Here is a 19,048-nt window from a genome sequence, read left to right as displayed (position 1 = left end):
TGTGTGGAAAACATTGTGCCCACAAAACAATGCAAGACATACCCAAACCAAAAACCCTGGATTAACTGATGTTCGGTCCAAACTACATGCCCGCTCCACTGCATTTGTCTCGGGCAACGCTGAGGACTACAAGAAGGCCAGATACGACCTGCGTAGATCCATCAGCGAGGCCAAGGGACAATACAGACAAAAGCTGGAGGGATTCTACACCACCAATGATTCCCGCCGCATGTGGCAAGGCCTGCAGCACATCACAGACTACGAGCAGCGGAGCAAGGGGGTCACAAACAGCCAATCCTCACTGCCAGATGAGCTGAATGAGTTCTACGCCCGCTTCGAGGTCCCCAACGCGTGTACCACTTCCGCAACGGATTTGATTTCCTATCAGGCGGTCATTCTTTATATAGCTCTCAAAGTGCACCAGATTGAAGCATTTAGATCGCAAAAAATAAATAAAACTTTAAAAGTGGGGATTCGAACGCGGGTTGTCCGCGTGAGAGGTATGAGGACTAACCATTAGACCACGTGGCAGATAAATAAAATATCCATTATATATCCAAAAGAGAGCCGTACGTCGGCCGTCTAATGAAGTTAGATTTATAAAGTACACTTTGACTGCTGAATTGACACGTTTAACTTATTCATTCTTTAATTCAGCAAGACGAAGTGAACTCCAGCGTCGCGCCACTGGTAACGCAGTGGGGAAAGTGATTAAACAGCTCTGCACTTGCTGCGGCGTTGAAGTGGGAAAGCGGCAGTGAAACACAGCAGTCTGGCGTTGCCGCGTCTGGGGCTGCCGCGGGGCGGGGCCGCGGCGTGTCACGCGGCCGTCGCGGCCAATCAGGGCAACCCCGGAAATCAAATCCGTTGCGGAAGTGGTACACGCGTCCCCAACACCAACCAAGTGAGAGGGGTTCTGACCACGGAGCGCACGCAGGACCCACCACTCACTGTGACAACGGCAGAGGTACGTGCGGTTCTGAGGAGAACAGACCCACGGAAGGCAGCCCGGCCCAGACAACATACCCGGCCGTGCCCTCAGGGTCTGTTCATCAGAGCTGGCTGACATACTTGCTGACATTTACAACCCGTCACTAGCACAAGCTGTTGTGCCAACCTGCTTCAAGACCACCACCATCGTGCCCCTGCCAAATAAAAACACTAACCTGTCTGAATGACTATCGTCCCATTGCACTCACCCCAATAGTGATGAAGTGTTTCGAGAGGATAGTCATGTCACACATCAAGAAGACCATCTCAGACACACTGGACCCTCTGCAGTTTGCCTACCGTCAGAACCGGTCCACTGAGGATGCAGTCAACACCGTCATCCACACCACCCTCACCCACTTAAGTCAAGTCAAGTCAAGAGTTTTATTTGTCACGGCATACGAGTATACAATGAAATGCGGGTGGTCTTGCCCGCAACGATGTGCAATACAGTGGTACAACATATAATAGAATCCAATACAAAAAACATTGTGCAATAACAGGTAACAGGCAACATGGTGTGACATCTCGGCATTTGTACATAGTTATTTACAGAGTATATAGGACATGCTAGGTAGCTTTGGTAGTGCAATACACTGTTACTGTTGCTAATACTAGTTTAAAGTGGCCTTTCCTTTTGGCAATAAGTGTGGGTGTGTGCGGCATGAGTGTGTGCCCGCTCATGTTAAAGTGTCAAAGTGGCTGCTAGTGTGTGTGCTCATGTGTGCTTATGTGTGGATAGTTCAGTGTTCTGTGGTACTCAATGTTCATTGTTCAAGACTCTGATGGCCTGGGGGAAGAAGCTGAGCCTAAGCCTCTCTGTCCTAGTAGCTGGGGTTCGCAGGCGTCTGCCTGACCTCAGCAGCTGAAACAGGCTGTTATTAGGGTGGTGGGGGTCTTTCATTATTCTGCAGGCTCTGGATTTGCACCTCTTGTTGTATAGAACCTGCAGGGGAGGTAGTGCAATACCCGTGCACACTTAGAGGGCAAGGACACATATGCCAGAATATTATTCAGACTATAGCTCTGCATTTAACACAGTCATCCCACACAAACTCTCTGCTAAACTCCTCACTGTGGGTCTGACACCGGCTCTTTGTGACTGGGTGCTGAACTTTCTTACAAATAGGCCCCAGTCAGTCAGAGTCGGCAACCGGACATCAGACACAAAGATTCTAAGCACAGGGACCCCCCAGGGCTGCGTGCTGAGCCCCCTACTGTACACCCTCTTCACACATGACTGTGTGGCCTCCCAGAACAACACCAGTATCATCAAATTAGCAGATGATACTACAGTCATTGGACTGATCACTGGGGGAGCTGAGGAGGCGTACAGAAGGGAGGTGGTGGAACTGGTGGCCTGGTGTCAGGACAATAATCTCTCCTTGAACGCAGACAAGACCAAGGAGATGATTATTGACCCACGGAGGAGGAGTGTACAGCACACACCTCTGTACATAGGTGAGACGGATTAAAACCTTTAAATTCCTCTGTATCCACATCAGCGAGGACCTCACCTGGGCTCACAACACCCAACAGATAATTTAAAAATCCCACCAACGACTGTACTTCCTAAGAAGGCTGAGAAAATTTGGCATGCCACCTAAGATTCTCAGCAACTTCTATAGAAGTACAGTTGAGAGTGTCCTTACCAGCTCAATCACAGTCTGGTATGGAAACTGCTCAGTACATCTCTGGAGCAGCCTTCCCCTCACTACAGGACATTTACTCTACCAGGGCCACCAGGAGAACACACAACATCATTAAGGACAGTGCACACCCCCAACACAGACTCTTCAACCTCCTGCCATCATGCAGGCGATATAGGAGTCTGAAAGCCAGAACCACGAGACTTACAAACAGTTTCTCACCCACAGGCCATCACTCTTGAATGCCTAGCCCCCCCCCCCCCCCCCCTCCACACACACCTTCTACTATGAACTATGAATCACTAAAGACACTTTTAACTGCTGCTATGACCCACTGTCACCTCCATGGAACGTGCAATGTAACTCACTGTGCCTTGTTGTATTGTATATATATTTTTATCTATTTTATCTTATTTTCTAGCACTCGCTTGTATTTAAATATGTTTAAGTTAAGTACTGTGTGATTTTTTGTGAAGGGTGGACTAGCAAAGTAAGATTTTCATTGTATGGCAAACTGTCGTTTTAATTGTGCATATGACAATAAACAATCTTGAATCTTGAATGAGTCCTCGCTGCCAAGTGAAAAAAGCGTCACTGGCTTGACGGCGCACGTCTCGGAGGAAGCGTGCGTTTGACATCAGGACACCCTTGTACCGACTCGTGGGAGAACATGCGTACAACAACCAGGTAGGGGAGGGGGGGAATTGGCACGACTAAATTGGGAAGGGGAGAAAATCAGAGAAAAATAGGAGAAAGAGAAGGTTAAAAAAAAAAAAAATCATCAACGTGTCTATACACGTTTCGATGGTAAATATGCTTCTGCAATGGAATTTTGAGGCGATCAATGTGAATCTCTGTTCAAGCAGGAGGAGGAGCCCTTACCAAAAAAGAGAAAAAAAGAAAACGTGTATCCACGCCAATGCAATTCCAGTTCAGACACAGACGATACTGCCACCTGGTGATATTCGATCGGCATTGCAATTCCAACATATACAAACGAGCCAGGGACGGTTAGAATGATCCGGATGATGATTTAGAACGGACAAAGATCAAAGGATCTAAAAAAAAATAGTTTATTAGTTATTGGCGCTCAACGCTTGTCGGCCAATAACGAGTATATTCGTGATTGGCGCTGAATGCGTTAAAAGAAAATGGGAAAAAAATTATTTATCACAAAAAAAAGAAATACTAGTTTTACAGCCTGACAGAATATGCCTCAAAGTTGCAGTCTCTGAACACAGTGGACACGACGGGTCCCCATCTACCCACTGTTTTAGGTTCTGTGGAGATGGCAGCACATTCATAAGTAACCCCTATCAAGAATTTTATAAAAAGGTTCCTCCATCAAAGCCTCCTCTTCTCTACAATTTCCCAGTTCATCCACTATCCCTGCTTAGCCTGGGCCACAGCCTTTGTACACCTCACAACTTCCTCTTGTCACTGTACCTGCTTCACTACCAGCTTCCTCATTTCTGTGAGAGTTGCTTTTCTCCATACTGGTTTCCCTGAGCTGAGCCCCATGTCAGCGGGCTGGTAACAATTTTAAAGATGGCCAATATCTGCCCGATATATCGGCCAACCATAGTCTGCTGAGACAAACAAATGAGCACTTTCTACCCAGAATTATTAAATTGACAGTTGAACTTGTAGTATTATCAATGTCATACCTTCTCTTGTTGTTCTTTGCCAATCTCCTCTGCTGTGCTTCGGGACAGAGCCAGCTTCTCCTCCACATCTTTAAAGAGCTGTTGCATTTCATTAAGTTTTTCTTCAAAGGATGCTCGTTGCTGGTCAGTCTCCTTATACTAAAAGAAAAACAAATGTCATGACTGGACAAACTTATGCCTTGGTAGCTTTAAAATTCCCCTCATCTAGAGAATATGGCTAAAAACAATAAAATAAAATGTTACATTTTTGTAAACCAGTCCAGACTAACTTTTTACATTGGTTGCACCAGTGCGCCTAACTTTTTCATTTAGGTGCACCAGCACATAATTTAGGTGCACCAAAAGGATTTCACAGCGCCTTTTGCCGCTGCAATAATACATTTTAAGCATTACCTTTACCGTTACCTTTTTTGTCAGTTCCCATACACATTAATAATTTCTTAAGATGTTATGTAAATGATTGTAAAAAAATAACATTGTATTACAGTTAGCTCACAAAGTCCAATCCTTCACTTTTTATGTCTATTTTAACACATTCAGCTCAGCTCCAGTTAGAGCTGTCCCCAAGCCTGTTTTTGGGATTCGAACATTCGCAAGGGTTTTTCGAACGGATGTTCGAACCATCGTTTTTAATCATGCAAACAATTTGCTCCTAAATAGGGAGGTGTAGTCTGACGTCACTTTGTGTACAGTCTCCTATTAATGTACCGTGTCCTCACCATATTCTCCGTTAGGATCTCTGGGTAACAGTACTGTATATTTGCATATCGTATATGTCACAAATGTAACAGTACTATATACCTGTATGTCCCTATCCTATGCCATAAATGTCATGATGTCATGTATGTTGTGGATGTCATAAATGTCACTGAATTGAAAATGGGGGACCCTGATGTAAACAAGACAAACGTCTTTCTCTGGTCTGCATCCCCTTAACTTTATTTAACAGATTGCAGAATGGGTACAATACAGTACGGGTCAATAGACACAATTGTTAAGGGGATGCAGAGCAGAGAAAGAAGTTTGTCTTGTTTACATCAGGGTCCCCCATTTTCAATTCATAGTGAACATTGCTGCGGTTGAGTAGTAGTAAATACTTACTGGTCACGGCAGGCTTGAATAACGTTTGAATGATAATCCATTTTGTGAATAAATTTGTTGAAACAACTTTGTTGGCCGACGGCTCCTGCTACCTTAACATTAGCTGCGCTCTAACGTTATATAGCTTAATTAACGTGCATGATGACACATACTTGTGTAACGTTAAGCAGCTTGTGTTCCGCTGGGAAAGCATCACTGCATACACTTTGTTTAATCCAAACGTCCATTCGGAAACGTTGTATTATGAAAGCAGTATGAGACTATGTGCTTATTTATCGTTTCAATTCAAAAAGTTAATGCTCACATGCTATTTTGTTTATTAGTCATTCAGCCAATACGAATTTCAGGGTGATGATCAGAGCCAATCAGAGGCAGATCGGGGCTGGTCTTTGCAGAATGCAAGTGTTAGGGCCAATCAAAAGGCAGAGATTCTTTTTTTGAGAACACACATGGCCACGGGGGAGGGTGGGGGGGAGAAGACGCTACACACACACACACACACACACTGGGAGCTGGGAGCACCAGTGCGACAAGGGAAAACATTAAGTCGCACTGAACTGAATTTCGGTCACACAGTGCGCCTAAAATAGTCACACTCTGGAGCCCTGCCTATATAAATTGGTCTCACCATGTTTGATTAGAGTTATGTATCACAAAGCATGCTGGAATAACATCATTATGTGAGATTAAAGACATTTTCGCAAATAATAAAAAATAATTTGCATTCATCAGTGTTTTAGTACTCTAGACCGGTCTCAAGATCACATTTTGAAGGTCAATTAAGCATTACATCACGCGCAGGAGTGGGTTGTGACAATTAGACCATGCCTAGGGGTGGTCGTTAGACCCCCCCTCTAGGCATGGTCTAATTGTCACAACCCACGACTGCGCATGGTGTAATGGCTTTTATACAACTGGCACATTCATCCAACCTTATTGCTATACAATAAACACACATTAATTTAAGATTTATTGAAAAAAACCATCCGCCAGAAAAAGTAGTTTCCAAAAAAAAAAGAAAAAAGAGAAGTTGCCTCCATGTGGAAGCAGCTCGGAAGTGCATCCAACTGTTCTCAGTAGGACATCCAACAAACTAACACATCCAACAAACTAAGACATCCAACGGTCTTTCAACTAGGCATCCAACAAACTAAGACATCCAACTGTCTTTCACCTAGACATCCAACAAACTAAGACATCCAACTGTCTTTCAACTAGACATCCAGCAAACTAACACATCCAACTTTTCTTTTCTTACCTACTTTCTATAGAACTTCATTCTTAGATGCTTCTATAGAAAGTAGGTAAAACAACAAAAAAGTTCTCTTTGCCCTATATAGCGCGGGGGGGGGGGGGGTTCTCTTTTCCCTATAAGAGTTTTTTTTATTTATTTTTTTAAACCGACTTTCTATAGAAGCAGCTGGCATGTGCGCTGTTTTAAGTGAGCGTGGGTTATTGAATTGATTGATTGCTAATTTTATTACTGTCCGCTAGGGCTGCAGGATTAATCGATTTTAAATTGAAATCGCGATTTGGAATGATGCAATTATGATGCTGTCTTTCACCTAGACATCCAACAAACTAACACATCCAACTTTTCTTTAGTTTTTAACCTACTTTCTATAGAAAGTAGGTAAAACAAATAAAAAAAAAGTTCTCTTTGCCCTATAGGGAAAAAAAGTAATTTGCCCTATATGGGGGGGGGGGGGTTTCTTTGCCCTATAAGACTTATTTTTTTAGTAAACCTACTTTCTATAGAAGCAGCTGGGAGGTGCGCTGTTTTAAGTGAGCGTGGGTTATTGAATTGATTGATTGCTAATTTTATTACTGTCCGCCTTGTTTCCAACTGGTTAAGTTTAGTTCGCGCGATTTTTATTTTGTTCCACAATGACTCATGACCCATCAATTACATCATTCAACATTGTTTAAGCAACTAAGACATTCGCAGTGACAGAATCGTTTTTCATTTAGTCTTTATGACCCTATTGATCCATATCCTTTCGTAATGTTTACAGTCTGGTTTGTCCGCCATCTTGCTTCACTTCTAAAAACTCGCTTGGCGGAGTGAGAGTAATGCGGTTGTGGGCGGGTCCTGGGATCAAGAGCGTGAGGTTAGTCTTAATACCCACGTGTAAGTTGACTGTTTCAGCCAATCAGAATCGAGAAATGTGCATGCCGTTGTATAATCATTACTACCCTCCTGCTTATTATGAATTATCCCTCTTCCCCCTCCCTTACAGTGGTGACTGACATACACACGCCCATCTAATTGTATTGTGGTAAAATTGCTTAAATTTGTTTCCCCCTTTTAATAGTCAATTAGCAGAGAAACTTTGTATATTTTTTGCTCCACATTTGAAGGTAGAAAAGCAGAATGAGTCATGGTCTTGAATTAGACTCATTGTTCCAGTCTCAGTCTCCAATCTTTTCTAGGACGCCCTAAATTCTTGGTTTTGGTTCAAACTTTAAGAGCTCTGGTCTTGGTCTAAACCTTGATGGTCTCGACTACTACACTGGCAATATACAGAACACATCTTACTTTCAAGCTCATCTCTTCCACAGCAGCGAGAAGCTGGTTCTTTCCCGAGGTGGAGCTCTCCAGATCCATGCAGAGCTTATCCACCTGCTCCGTGTACCTCTGGGTCAACTCCTCTTTCCTCTGCTCTGCAGTGATCAGCTCCTCTTGGAGTTTGGCCATCTCGTCCTGAGAGATCTGAAGGGTGTCCCTGAGTTGCTGAGCATGGTTCTCACTGTGCACTTGGGCAGAGAACAAGCTATCCTTCTGGGTTTGAACAGCACCCAGCTCCTCAGTCAAAGCACACACCTGGGGCAGTAAGAGGACGACATGATGATGCGGTTGCAAGAAAACCTTTCTGGTGGCGTTTGGTACAAATGTTGGCTACTGCACTCACCTGCTTCATCAAGTTGTCCACTTTATCTGGAAGGCCCTGGAGTGAGTTCAGCTCCTCCAGCTGATGTTGAAGGGCTCCCTCTTCCTCACGAGATGTGGCCAGCTCCTTCTTCAGCTCAGACACTGTTCTCTCAAGTTTCACACTGTCTATGAGGTCTGGGATTAGAGAAAACACCATTGTATAAATTAAATCAGTTTATTCACACAATAGATATATGAATATTCAGTCACAAACAACACAATAGCATACATAGGCCTGTCACGATAAGTATTTTTGTCATGGTCTTCCAACTGAGGGTGGAAAGGAATCCCAACCTGAGCAAAATGGCCTAAAAATCACCTAAAAATACATGCCTAAGTAAATGGAAGATTGCTCCAGTTCTACAAGGCCCATTTGCATGTTCTTAGTATCTAGGGACATCTATGGATCTCGGGGAATGTATTCCCAGTGTCAGAAATATTGTGTCTGTTACTAGGCTTGAGTAAATTGTAATGAACCAAAAGGAGAATATACATTTAAATTTTTCATCTTTGACTGTGAATAACACCATGCTAATATTGACCAGCCGTGACAAATTGAGCCACTGAGCTCATTCAGTACCTTCTCGAGATCATGTGTACAAAAGAGCTAAGCAAATGAATAAAGGGCAGATGATTTACAGGGGGTTTTGTAGATGGTAAAAAAAATAAAGAAAAGCTTCACGCTTGAAAGATAGCACTTGTTTTTCATATGCGTTACTGTATATAGAATAGATATTAGTTTATACTTGTTAAACTATTAACGCTGAGACAGACAGAGAACAGAGACAGTGAGGACAGACAGACATATCCTCGTGTGTGTGTGTGTTCCACTCAGGCTGTAAGGGAGGACCAATAGATAAGAACTTGGGCTGTGGGCCAAGGTCATTCACAGAGGCACTTTAGCATCAACAAAAATAGCTGGTCGGCTAGGGAGGGGAGAAGCTGTTGCTATAGTAACGAGCCACAGCAGAGAGAGAGCGCGCCGTTGCCATGGCTAACGGCCGTTGCTAGGGAAATACACTTTATAGCTGGGGGTTCTTCCGGGAAAATAGGAGACGAGCGTTGCGAGCTGAGCTCCAGCCCTCTGAACGAGGGCTGGGGGGGAATGGAAAGACCACAAGGTAGCTAACTTCGGCTAATAGGACAGATAGCTACCGGCTAACATATCAGGCTTTGGCTAACAGCTAGGCCGCAACAACCACCAAACGGGTATCAAGAGAGATCATTCGAATAATGAATTTAGTTTCTTCAAAGACTTTCAATCTGTTCCATCTTGTACAAGTCTATGTGTATGGAATAAACATCAAGGAAAGAGAGCACTTTTCCAGTGTTAATTCTTCTGATTATGGATGTACTAACGGGGGGATAGTGTGTGACAGCCAGTAAGATTGCCATTAACAATCACAGATGACACAAACACGATGCAGAGGGAAGTCACGGAACAGCAGGTGACGGGTTGATAAGGCTGTAAACATCGATATCTATCATGGTAAAAAAAGAAAGAAAAGCTTCACGCTGGAAGTCAGATGCTGGACTGGGGCTGGCGTGAGCTGGGGAAGTGTAGTTTTATGAAATTCGAAAGCCCATCGAAAGCCCTGGATCTCTTCTTTCAAAAGACTACACACGTATGCCAGCTTCCTGTATGTCCGTCTAATTCATCAGGTTTCCGCCGGGATGCGCAGAGATATTTATCAACTCATAATTTCACTAATGACACTTAAAATCATTGGTAAACAAACGTAGTGCTGAAAATATACACTTTGAATGCTGTTTTGACAGGGTTAGGGTCTTTACTCTTGGCTACATTTGAAAAAGAAACGCAACATTAATGAATACATTCTGTATTAATCTACCGGTATTTATGGCGTGATATCAATCTCGTACTACCGGACCGATCAAGCTTAAGGGGTTAAGACCTACTTTTGGGCACTTTGCCATCCATCAGAGTGGTGAGTTTAGTGTTCTCATCAAAGGCAACCTGCAGTTCTCTCTGGAGGTCAGTCTGCATCTTTTTGAAGAGAGACTTCTCAGCCTCCAGTTTGAAGCGCAGGCTGTTCACCTCGGCTTCCATCTTCTCATACGTGGCAGTCAGTTCTGTCTGTAAAGAGAAACATAGCATGGGAAAACCTTAAAACCGGGGTTTCCGTTATGCGGTAATTACTGTTTTTACCGGGGAAATCTGTTGAAGTCCGACATCTTTAAATCTCTCCTGTCATAATATCCTGTGAAAATAATTGATTACTAAGTAACGTACATCCACTCAAAGCGCTTGTTTTTGCCACTGAAACAGAAATATTGCTCAAACAGTGGAAGCTGGAGCATGAGAGTTGGATTCTATGGAGTAATGTTACCACGAAAAGTTAATTGCATTGGAATACAATTACAGATTTAGATAGCATTATCTAAAAGAATAAAAAACAATGGTTCATGTTTGTGCATTTCTAAAATTGTGCCAACAAAATGTCACCCACTTCACATAAGACTATTGATACAGACAAACATGATGAAGTTGTGGCTACGAAAACTTCAATCTGCCATTCCATGAGTGAGATAGAGAGCTGCTGCAGTGCAGACAGAGTGGAGGCAATGTAACATTAATTATTACAAATCATAACTGTGACAATTGACAAGAATTTAGTATAACGTTAACATTAAGCTCAATAGATAGATCATATTTGACCAGATTTTCTCCCAATTGTCCAGGACAATGAAATCTTCCTGGACACATGGACAGGCACCAGTTCTTTCTAGGGGACACTGCTTAAAACACCATAATCACATTGCTATTGCATAGAGCAGTATTTATCAACCACTTTATATGTATATGTATATGTTGTGTCGGTCCACTAGGTTGTTAATAATAATAATGGATTGGATTTATATAGCGCTCTTCTCTGACTCAGAGCGCTTCACAGAGTCCATTATTCGTTCATACACAGTCATACCGGTGGTGGTAAGCTACAATTGCAGCCAGAGCTGCCCTGAGGCAGACTCACGGAAGCGTGGCGAATAATCATCGCCTACGGCCCCTCCGACCACCACCAACATTCATTCACATGCATACACATTCATACGAGGCCAGTAGGTTAAGTGTCTTGCCCAAGGACACAACGGCAATGGGATGGACATGGGCTTGAGCGGGATTCGAACCACCAACCCTTCGATCATTGGACGCCCCGCTCTACCCCTGAGCCATAGCCGCCCCACATATGTTAATTTGTCATCTCCCCCCCCCCCTCGAAATTACATTGCCAAAGCGTATTTACCATCGAAACGTGTATAGACATACACACTGGTAATCGCGATGGCGATGCGATCACTTGGAATTATTCTTTTTGGAATACCTTCTGGCTAAGGTAAGGTATATTCTATGTCTATTTTACCGAACCTGAAACACGTTTTTATAAGGATCACAGTTTTGTGTTTTACCGGACGTAAAACATGCTCGACAAACACGATCACGGTTTTGAGTTAAAACGACCCCCCCCCCTTGATGATTTTGTGAAGGTACATGGTATATACCTTTGATTTGGGAGTATTTGGAGTTTCAGGGGATCAACCAGAACTAGGGATGCTCGATATTGGCTTTTTTACATATACCGATATTGTCCAACTCTTAATTTCCGATACCGATATCAACCGATATATGCAGGGTTTCCCCCCCAAAAAAATGGAATAATTTCAGGTAATTAACATTACATATCTCTTGTTGTGGATTTAACACAACATTATGCATACTTTTGACAATAAATAAAATCAGAATTTGTTCTTACTTGCCTGGGTAAATAAAGGTTAAAAAAAATTGAAAACCGATACCGATATTTTCCGATATCACATTTTAATGCCGATATCGGCCGATAATATCGGACATCCCTAACCAGAACGGTTTCGACTTATTGCACATAACATGTTTTATCTCACGATCTAAGACTTTCCAAGAAGATTCTCTTGGAAATGCACGATGTTTAGCATGTAATAAACTACAAACTACAGTGTGTAGAAACAAACTATTTGTTTCCATATTGGACTACAAGTAGTGTCAAATGAGCCACACCAGTGTCTCCACAGCTATAATACAGAACACGCATCTCTGCAAACATAATGAAACACCGCGAAAATTACCATTTTAAGCTGGCCTTGAAGCGGCAGTGATGGGGACGGCTTATGGCGCTGAAAGTGTTAAGCCACACCCCTACCCATCGACCGTCCCTAAATCTGTTTTACATCATCCCAGACAACCATCTTTATCATCACCAGGATGTTGGGATGGACTCCCTCCATTTCTAGCCCTGGGTACATGTAGGTGTGCACTTACATCCCTCTCCTTGAGAGCAATGTTCTCACTGCGCAGGAAAGCCCATTCCTTCTTGGTCTCCCGACTGAGTCCCTCAGCATCATCCAGAGAGCGGTGAAGCTGCTTCACCTGCTGGGCCAAGTCCTTGTCACTCTATAGGAGGATAGTAGCATGTTAGGTTGAGGAGAGATGGGGGGAAAAACAGTAGCATGATAGTTTGCAGAGAGATAGGGCCTATTAGGGGGGGGGACAGTAGCAAGATACGTTGAGATTATTATTGATAATTAAAACATACCAAACTTTGAAGCCAATTAAAACATACCAAACTTTGAAGCTCCTCTGCCCAGTCAGATTTCTTTTTCAGCTCCTCAGACGTAGCCTCCAGGTTGTCCTTAAAAAATTTAAGGAAAAATATAAGATGAGGTCAGGGGACTAACTGAATTTGTTGAAAATTATAATCCCCTGTGATATACAGCTGCCTTATAGGTTGTGACCTCACCTCAAGCTTTTGACATTTGAGTTCAGAGGTTTTAATGTTCTCCTTCAAGCTGGACACTTCCTTTTGTAACTCTTTCTGTGGGATCACGAAAAAATTTATTTGTATAAACCCATGCGAGAACTCGCTACAAATATAAACCTACGAGAAGTTTATTAGCATGATGCCAGATTATGGAACAATAGTGTCCAGGATAGTCCTATAAGAAAAAAACTAAAAAGTAAATCAAAATAGAGTAATCACATTACCTCCACAAGTTCTCGGTTATAGGACTTCTCTAGAGATGTAAACTCGTCCAGTGAGTCCACCTCTCTCTTCTCCTCCAGCTCAAATGAAAGTGCCGTTTTCTCTTTCTCAAGGCTTTCAATCTGTTTCTCGAGACTTTCAAACTGTTCCATGAAGATGCCCAGCTCCTGTTTCAAATAGTCTCGTTCCTGTTTCAAATTGTCTCGTTCATCGGTCACAGTTCCCTGGAAACAGACAAATTCATCTATGAGAATCTTAAATTAAGGGGAATCTAGGGCGGCTACGTGGCGCAGTGGGCAAGGCGCTCGCAACGAATGCTGGAGACTAGGCTCGAACAGGATGCCTCCTGTTCGAGCCTCGCTCTCCACATTGCTTTCAGTTTAGCTGGTCGTCCACAGTAATACACATTGGCCGTATTATGGGGAGGGAAACTGAAGGGTGGGGATCGGGCGTTGTGGACAGCGACTCCTACAGGTCGGTTGGTGCACCTGCGCAGTAGAATCAAGAAGCGACGGGGGCGGGGACCCTCCAAAGCCCAGACCCCCGACGCTGAAAGATCGAGCCGCGCAGGTGAAAAGATGCGACGGCGGTTACTTCGAGTATCGGAGGGGACTCGTGCTATGTATGACTTAGTCCACATTGCAGCCGGCTTGTGGGAGGCAAGAAACAACGTTCAAAGACAGGGGATGGTTGAATTGGACGATATGAAAATTGGGATTGGAGAAAAATAGAAAATGGGAGAAAAAGTGGATTAAAAAAAAATTAAGGGGAATCTTAAGTAAAAAATTCAAGGGGACATTTCAAATGCCTTTGGGATTAAAGACTATATACGATTATAATAAAACACAAGATACGTGTCCCTTATGATGAGGATAAACGCTCAATGAAGAAACCCAATCCCCCTAGCAAACATCTATGCTACTCAGTGGTCAAATGAAAGGAATTGCTCAAATCATATCTCTAAATAGTAACCATACTTGGGAATATTATTTGTATTTATGCATCTATGTTGTATGTATAAAGTAGGTAGGTGTGTAAGCCTATCCATGTTGTATGTTTTGTTTGCCTCCGTTTGTGATCAGGCTCCCTCCAAAAGCTTTAAATAGCTTCTTGGGAGACCTAGCACACAATTTCGATGATGTTCTCATCATGAATGATATGTATTGTATCGTGTGTGTGAATAAATTCAAATTTCACAAATCAAAAAGGTAATATACTGTGTATATATATACGCTGCATTTGTTTTATTGATGAGTGAGTAAATTAATTAAATCGTTCACCAATATGACGAATAGTTATTTTTCTACTTATCGCTGATGGAATGCAATACATTAAGATGAAAACAGCTTATTCACCAATTTAGAAAATCAGAGCAGGGTGAACAGAGATCACATTTACATGCTGGGTGAAACGGCTTAACCTGACTTAAAGTAAACAGTTTAAATGAAACATTTATACTGTATGCGAGAGAAAAATCAAATATGTTACAAAGTAGAAATGTGTACATCCTTCATCATGATCCCAACGTATTAAAAATATTTACTGACAGAGGGCAAGGACCAGCTGAGTTAATTATTAACAACTATGTAGTTATGGATTACCTTCTCTGAATCAAGCACTTCACACAGTTGAATCAGCTCTCCAAATTCCTTTTTCATCTGCAAAACAAAGGGGTACCAGGGTTCCCGTTATTCGCTAATTACAGTTCTTTTTACGGACAAAATCAGTTGAAGTCAGACATATTTAAATTAGTGCCGTCAGGCGATAAAAGAAATTAATCCGTAAATCCTCAAATATAGGACGGTCTTCTATTTACCTCAGCTGCAAAGAGCACCAGGCCTTCATTAGAGAGCGGCTTATATAAGAGGCATGCCTTAATTTCTAAAAATTACACTCATGGACATAATCCCTTCATTTTCAAACTTTTATTGCATTATTATTTTAATACGTACATTGTCTGCCTACATTTATTTAGACTAGCATTGGTATTTAAATATTGAGTGCTGTTGAGTAATTGTGGGATTAACGTAATTCATACACTGAAATTGGAACCGGCTATACTAGGTTGCGGGGTCCGGGGACGATTTAGGTCCGGGGATGATTTAGCGTGTGGTACCTCTCAACTCTTCCTCAGTCGAATCGAGTTGATAATAATGCAGTGGCTTTAGCTGACGTTATCATAGCATCATGATCTGTAATGTGTCAACTGGACAATGCCAGCCAACACCATATAGATAGCGAACAGGGGAGGAAACAAACTTTTTGGCTTACCAGCCAACTGGCGAGTAGATGATTTTCTTTACCAGCCAAACTGATTTTTTTTACCAGCCAAAAAGAAATCACTAATTGTGATAATTACTTCTTTGTACGTCTTCATCTAAATTGATTTTCAATCATAGTAATAATCACACCGTGTCTCTACTCTTTAAAATATTTATTAGCATAAAACATTAATAAGTGTCTCTACTCTCCACAACATTAGCATACAACATGCATTAATCACATACAACATGCATTAATCACACTGTACTCTTTAACATGAAAGAGGGAACTATTCTGGACTGGGTTGGGCTGAACTGGGCAGTGAAAGATGCTGGGTTGGGCTGGTCTAGGTTGGGCTGGTCTAGGTTGGACTGGGTTGGGCTGGGCTGGGCAGTGAAAGAACCAAGCATTTCACTGTAATGTAATAGCTAAATAATAAAACAACTTGAACTTGACTTGTTACATTTGCACTCTGGTTGGATGCCAAATGTATTCTGGTTGTACTGTACTTGTGCTGTATGATGACAATACATTGGAATCGAATCTCATGTCAACGCTAGGGGTTCAGCAGGTGTATTCTGAATGCCAAGTATGACAACACCACCGTTGTGAAGGGCATATGGGCGAGTGGTGATATGGGGGGAAACCCGGTAATAATAAAATGTCACTCGGCTGCATTTAAGCAAAGCCGCTCAGTATAGTCCACTATGTTGAATGCGCGTTATGGTAGCTTGTTACAATGTTACATGCTAGGTAGCTAGCCGGCTAATGCTGGTTAGCCTCACGCCCACTTGTCATTCTCATCCGACTCAAAGGAGAACGTTGTGTGCCGTTGTTCGCCCCCATGTCAGACCGCACTGATATCCGAAAGCGACGACTCTACATGCAATTGTTTTCATCCACGATGTGTTTTTGTCTAAGTTTGTCTCTACGTTGTCAAGCCGGTGACAGGAGTCTGTAGGTCCGCGCGCAGTGGTCTGTCCACTTCCCCTAGATGCGCGACATCTTCTAGAAAACAAGTGTTCATTGGAGGAGCTTAGAGCGCATCTGTACAACGATGATGTTCATTGGTTATTAGGGCTGACTTTCTAAGCTTTTTTTGGCAATCGAAGCTTCGGGGCCAAGCTTCGATTTTAATTCGAAGCTTCAAAAAAAATGTTGTGGGACTTGTACAGCACTTTGGTAAACTTTGTTGTTTTTAAATGTGCTCTATAAATAAAGTGGATTGGATTAATTAATTAAGTAGCCCCTTTCGTGACTGTGACGCAGCCAACAAGGTTTCACTCTGCTGTGTGATTTAATTCAAGGTGGATCGCTGTTGTCATTTGAACAACTTCAGATTTCATGGGAACTACCAATCCCCCAAATCAAGAATGTTTAAGATGAATGAAGTAAGATTTTGATCATTTGAAATATGGCCTGTGTAGACTAAACTATGCACAGAATTATGTCAGTCTACAAGGTCGGGATTCTACATGGTCCGGCAATGTAGACCTTGTAGACTCCACTACAGACCAATTATCAGTGAATGTTCATGCATTTTTAAGAAGGGCTACTTCCACAAAAAAACAAAGAACTCACCAAAACATGTCAGTAGCACCTTATCTAAATGTTCTATTTCATATATGGAGATTCATATTTATTTATGTATTGCATGCATTTCTACATTTTATTTCCTATTTTGTTTATTCATCCCAGTATCTTTCTTTCTTATGTGTGGAATTCTACAAGGCATGTAGGTGTATATGTGTTTGAGGATGATATCCTTCAAACAGGCAATAGTGATGATATAATTTGGGCAGTGCTGAGCTGGGTTACTTTCCTCCAGTGTATTTGTCCCCCGGCCCCACCCAATGGCCCCATGACTGACTGACTGACTGACTTCGATAATTTTTTTTAGTATTTAAGTATTTAAGTATTTAAGACAGCCCTATTGGTTATGGTCGGATTATTATGAGGCGCAAATGGGAGGAATCATAAAGGGGGAGTCAGAGTTCGGCTTGTGCCAGTGAGCGAATCAGCAGATTGCAGAATGATTTTTTTGTTTTGTTTACTAGTACTCGCCAGACTGGCGAGTGCTCTTCATGAATCACTCGCCAAACATAAAAAATACTCGCATTTAGGGCAGTCAGGTGGCGTAACGGAGATTGCGTTCGTCACCAACCCCGGAGCGGCTGGATTCGCCTGTTCGAATCCAGCTCACAGCTCCGGGTTTGTCACCAGCTTGGCTGGCCGTTCACACTAATACAATTGGCAGTATTAGAGGGTGGGAGAAGCTGGCGGGGTGGGTCTGGGTCATTGTAAACAGCGACTCCTACAGTTCGGTCGGGGCGCCTGCTAAGCGCGGATAGGATCTAAGTGGGATAGTGTGATCCTTCCACACGCTATGCCCTCTCAGTGAGAATCCGCGCTGCCAGGTGAAAAGAAGCGGTTGATTGGCTGGACGTGGTAGCCTCCACTCTCCCAGACCGACTGTGGGGGGTAAGTGCGCAGCGACCAGGAAGGGGATTGGGAATTGGCATAACGACTAACATTGGGATGGGAGAAAATCTGAGGAAAAAGGAGGGGGGAAAAGATAAAAACAACAAACAACCAATTTCCTCCCCCGATAGCGAACGTTAACGTTTGCAAACGAAGTCAACGTCATCCAGCTGACACCACAGATCTAGATATCATGACAACGTTAGCTAATGCTAGGGAAACGTTAATGTACAGTAGTCAGTGTAGCGGGAGGCAGCACTTGATTTGCATTGGCAAGAGTTTCTCATTCTATATCACGGCACGGAAAATAAAATAAAAACTTTTTTTTGCAACCTTATAATATTGGAGACCGGCCTGTATTTGTCTGCATAAACCCTCTGCCATTATAAGAGGCCCGTCCTTTATTAGAGTACCCTCCACTATTAGAGGATTTACGGTAATTAATCGCATTTTAATCACATAACAATTTTAGGCCTGATATTTTATATTCTATAACCATATTTCATATGGCATGTGTCCGGATGGCAGAATTCAGTACTGTATCTACAAACCCTTCCGTTTAATCATCTTCCCTTTATTCATTTAATTTGCTTAGATCTGTCAGGTCTGGTCAATTTTAGCATGGTGTTATTCACAGTCAAAAAATTATAATAAATAATTGAATTGATATTCTCACAATTTACTCAAGCCTAGTAACAGACACAGTATTTATGACACTGGGAATACATTCCCTGAGATCCATAGATGTCCCGGCCTAGAATCAGATACCAAGAACATGCAAATGGACCATTAAAAAAATAAAATGTAAATGTTTATTCTACGTTCTTATGGAATGAATGAGATTTATATTAAAAAAAAATATATATATATATATAACTGGCTAATTTGCTGTGTAATTAATCTAATTAACATAATAAACTGACAGCCCTA

The 19,048-nt window shown here is 42.4% G+C and overlaps 1 protein-coding gene across 2 annotated transcripts in view; it reads right to left on the bottom strand.

The window, feature by feature from the left end:
* cenpe (centromere protein E) overlaps window positions 1-19,048 on the bottom strand; it is a 109,662-nt gene that overhangs the window by 67,853 nt on the left and 22,761 nt on the right. For both annotated transcript variants that reach the window (XM_084323715.1, XM_084323716.1), the window contains exons 17-25: window positions 14,977-15,033; window positions 13,378-13,599; window positions 13,133-13,207; window positions 12,956-13,024; window positions 12,655-12,786; window positions 10,260-10,437; window positions 8,320-8,474; window positions 7,947-8,231; window positions 4,307-4,444 (exon numbers count right to left, since the gene is read on the bottom strand). In XM_084323715.1, the coding sequence (XP_084179841.1) occupies window positions 4,307-4,444; window positions 7,947-8,231; window positions 8,320-8,474; window positions 10,260-10,437; window positions 12,655-12,786; window positions 12,956-13,024; window positions 13,133-13,207; window positions 13,378-13,599; window positions 14,977-15,033 (1,311 nt within the window). The remainder of the gene's footprint in view (window positions 1-4,306; window positions 4,445-7,946; window positions 8,232-8,319; window positions 8,475-10,259; window positions 10,438-12,654; window positions 12,787-12,955; window positions 13,025-13,132; window positions 13,208-13,377; window positions 13,600-14,976; window positions 15,034-19,048) is intronic.

This window comes from Notolepis coatsorum, assembly GCF_963971535.1.
Source record: "Notolepis coatsorum genome assembly, chromosome: 10".
Taxonomy (NCBI): domain Eukaryota; kingdom Metazoa; phylum Chordata; class Actinopteri; order Aulopiformes; family Paralepididae; genus Notolepis; species Notolepis coatsorum.
Note: the sequence above shows the minus strand (reverse complement) of the source record. Positions and strands in the feature narration are given on the sequence as shown.